The sequence below is a fragment of the Sinocyclocheilus rhinocerous genome, unplaced genomic scaffold (assembly GCF_001515625.1).
Source record: "Sinocyclocheilus rhinocerous isolate Xijiao unplaced genomic scaffold, SAMN03320098_v1.1 scaffold2596, whole genome shotgun sequence".
NCBI lineage: Eukaryota > Metazoa > Chordata > Actinopteri > Cypriniformes > Cyprinidae > Sinocyclocheilus > Sinocyclocheilus rhinocerous.
In genome coordinates, this window is record NW_015623452.1 from 135,142 (window position 1) to 138,796 (window position 3,655).

Here is a 3,655-nt window from a genome sequence, read left to right on the forward strand (position 1 = left end):
ATGGAGGAATACAGTTCATTTCTCTCCAGCACCCACTCCACAAAAGCGGCGAAATCCTCCTTGGGACCGTTCGCTGGTAGGCGTGCCTTACACCGCTCGCTCAGGCTGGTGTGATAGAATATGCAGAGCGAGCGATCCAGGAAGTGTGTAAGGTATGCCAGATCTACAAAGTCCCTGGTATGGTCCTCCAGCGAACGGTCCTGTTGCTCCAGGCAAAGGAGTTGAACGGCTGGGATTGCCATTCCGGAAGAGGGGAGAAACAAAACCAAAAAAGAAAGAAAAACGCCGCTAATATTACTCACTTTGAAGGTCTGCTATTCTGTTACGTAATGGCTATGGAGGTGGAACGAGGAGATGAGGAGACACAGGCGTAAACTCAAAATACAGTCTTTTAATCTTTGCTTCGGGGGAATACAGGGCAGGCAGACACTCACGTAGCACATAGGGGAAACAACTCAATAGCAGACAAAGGAATATTGGAGAACACAGGTTTTAAATACTGGGAACGTAATCAGGGAGAAACAGAAACAGGTGTGGAGCTAATTAATCAAAAACCATGGAAACAAACAAGGCAGGAGAAAGGAAACACAGAAAACTAAACCAAAACAGATCATAACCATAACAGTTGGACACTTCATGCACTCAACTACATAATTAATACACTAAATGGAAGAGTACATAGTGCATAGTGCATAATTTGGGATGCAACTTACTGTATGATATTATTGTTCCTGAATATGGCTTGGGTCCGTGATTCAATTAAAGTCTATGGAATTAGTTTTTTTTTCATTGTTCACTATGTGAAAATCATAAGCAGATCACTTAGAAAAATAATAGTTCACCAACTCTAAACAGGTTAGTGTGGTATTTAGAGTATTAATGTCAGTGATAGTATAAATGATAACTGAAGACAAATGGTCAAGTAAAATATAACAATAAAATACAGAATATTAATTTATAATAATTAGATATGAATAAATTAAGAATCACTATTCAATTATTAATCATTTCATTTTTTTACCAATTTAATAATGATATAAATTATTGTTTTACCTACCAGCTTTTGCATTGTGTTATCTGGCACTCACATAAAATTGAAATGCAGCTTGAGCCTGTTATATGAGCTTTGGAAGTAAACTTGGCCTTTTAAAATGTCTGTATATTTATATTTAATTATCACAGCCGTTTCTGCCCCATAAACAGGCGAGAAGAACCGTGAGCACGTTTTATAGCCCATAAATTAGGGTGACCATACGTGCCATTTTCCCAGGACGCGTCCTGGCTAGGATTTCTATATTGCCTAAAATATCTAGGTTTTGGCTTTGTTTGCGAGTGCAGACCGACCATAAATGTGTCTGTGAACACACTACCTTCAGCTTCCTGACGGCCACACGGACCATGTCTGTCCCTTTGGGCTGCTCCACCTCTGTGATTCCCAAGAACTACATGAACACACAGTAGACACAAACCACAAACCTTAAATAAAACATTAGTTAAGTAATATATCAATAGAATGTAGGATGGGCTGATAAGCATAGGTGTGTGTATCATTTTGTACTGGTGGCTGGCGATAAAAACTGATGAAGGTCAGAGAAGGGGAGTTCAGTGAGCTCGCATAACACTCCCTCCACACACACTCACACTCTCAAGTGCATTTAGTACAACTTTAAACATCACTACATCCATCATAGAAACAGCTTCAGTGAAGCAGGCTCTCTCTCACATACTTACGCACACACATCTCACATCCCAAAGTCAAAGAAATGGTGTACACAGTGGTACGCAGTGTGCATTTGCTGTTTAGGACGGCCCACAGGGTGCCAGACCATGTGTATGTCCCCCTACTGCGTAGTAAATATAGTAGAAGCAGAGAGAACCACAGGAACAAATAAGAAATATGTCTCAAACTCTACCTTTGTATTATACACAACATGACTTCTCACCAAGGCTTCAGGTGTGTGTATGCAGGGTTTATCTGGATCCAAAAAAAAAGAGAAAAAGAAAAAGAATTTAGGTGTAATGGCAGATGACTGACATTTTCCAGCAATCAATCAATCTAAACTTGGATTATTTCTAAATTAAAATTACAGTTACTGACTTAACAATTGCCTGAGCATGTCATAATTTAATGCAGGATTTGCATTTATATTTAATAATACTTATGCTGCTCCATGTGATTAAAAAAATCAGTGTCTGTGTATCTTTCTGTGCAAAGATGGCCTTAGTCATTTAATGCTTAATTTGTTAGATTTTTTTGTGGATGTCCCAAACTTTTTAATACACCACGGAGGCAGCATAAACGTACTGTAGTTACACAGGAATCACAATCACTGGAAACTTTAAAGTTGATTATTGATTCTCCTGCACAGCTGACATTGCATCTTTACCTCAGAGACCCCTTAAAATCTCTCAGCATCAACATAGGTCCTCCCCCATTTTAAGTGCTTTAAACTTTAAACAACAAGCCCACAAAAGACTCAAACACACACACACAAAAAAAGCTTTTCTATGTTTTTCTTTCTAAGCATTTTTGAGCAAGGTGTATAATGTGAGGATAATAACACTGTCATGCAGTACTTTGAATTGTATAAACATGAATAAATTAAACTGATTACTCTTGATTTTATTTATGCTGCTGTTGTTGCATGTGTTGTCACTTTCAATTTCTTTTCATGTGGTGAATAATCAGACCTCATCTTTTAATTAAATGTGTTCTTGTGGCTGTCACTGTTCTTGTGGTTGGTGTGTTAAATGTTGAGGTCCATGCGCATCTCGTTTAATTAGACCAGGGGTTTTTAAACTGTTCAGGGAGTTTAGGGACCCTCTGTGGCTGCAAGGGCGTATTAGGGGTCCACAGAAAATGTTAGAAAAAAATAATGTAGTAAATTATTATGTTTCCAAAATTATTACATAATAATAATAAAAGTTAAAAAGTACAATTTACCTCTTTCTAAACACTTATTCAGAAATCATTAGGTAATAGGGATGTAACGGTACACGTTTTTGTACTGAAATCGTTAGTTTTTTAGTTCGGCATGCATGTGTAACAAATGAATGCAGTGCTGTTTTAATCACTGCACAAGTGGAACTTTGTTGTGTGCTGAATTCTGTTTGCAAATGAGAGTTTCCCCCCCTGGGATGGAACAATAACTTTTATATCAATATACTTTAACGTTGCTGACACATCTGAAAAAAATGAAGGACACAGAGTGAGCTCAAAAGTGCATAACCCATTTGTCCTAAAAATGAGATGTGCTTTATATTAAGCTCTTCAAACTACTGTAACCTGTTACAGAGGAGGCTCCCATACCGCCTCCTCCGCACCACCAGAGGGAACCGTCTCCTGAATATTAACCATTCCCATTCGGACTCCAATTCCCATCACCCCTCATACCTGGGACTGATTGCCCATCCACACCTGCACCTCATTTACACACATACACTCTTAAAAATAAAGGTGCTTCACGATGCCATAGAAGAACCTTTTGGTCTAAATGGTTCCATAAAGAACCTTTAACATCTGAAGAACCTTTCTGTTTCACAAAAGGTTCTTTGTGGAGAAAGAAGGTTCTTCAAATTATAAAAAGGTAAGAAAGAAATGGTTCTTTAAAGAACCTTTGACTGAATGGTTCTTTGTGGAACCAAAAAGGGTTCT

At 38.2% G+C, this 3,655-nt stretch overlaps 1 protein-coding gene across 7 annotated transcripts in view; it reads right to left on the reverse strand.

The window, feature by feature from the left end:
- The window catches only part of LOC107741734 (PTB domain-containing engulfment adapter protein 1-like), a 51,334-nt gene that overhangs the window by 13,108 nt on the left and 34,571 nt on the right, over positions 1 to 3,655 (reverse strand). For all 7 annotated transcript variants that reach the window (XM_016554970.1, XM_016554678.1, XM_016554608.1 and 4 more), the window contains exons 3-4: positions 1,914 to 1,975; positions 1,371 to 1,442 (exon numbers count right to left, since the gene is read on the reverse strand). In XM_016554970.1, the coding sequence (XP_016410456.1) occupies positions 1,371 to 1,442; positions 1,914 to 1,975 (134 nt within the window). The remainder of the gene's footprint in view (positions 1 to 1,370; positions 1,443 to 1,913; positions 1,976 to 3,655) is intronic.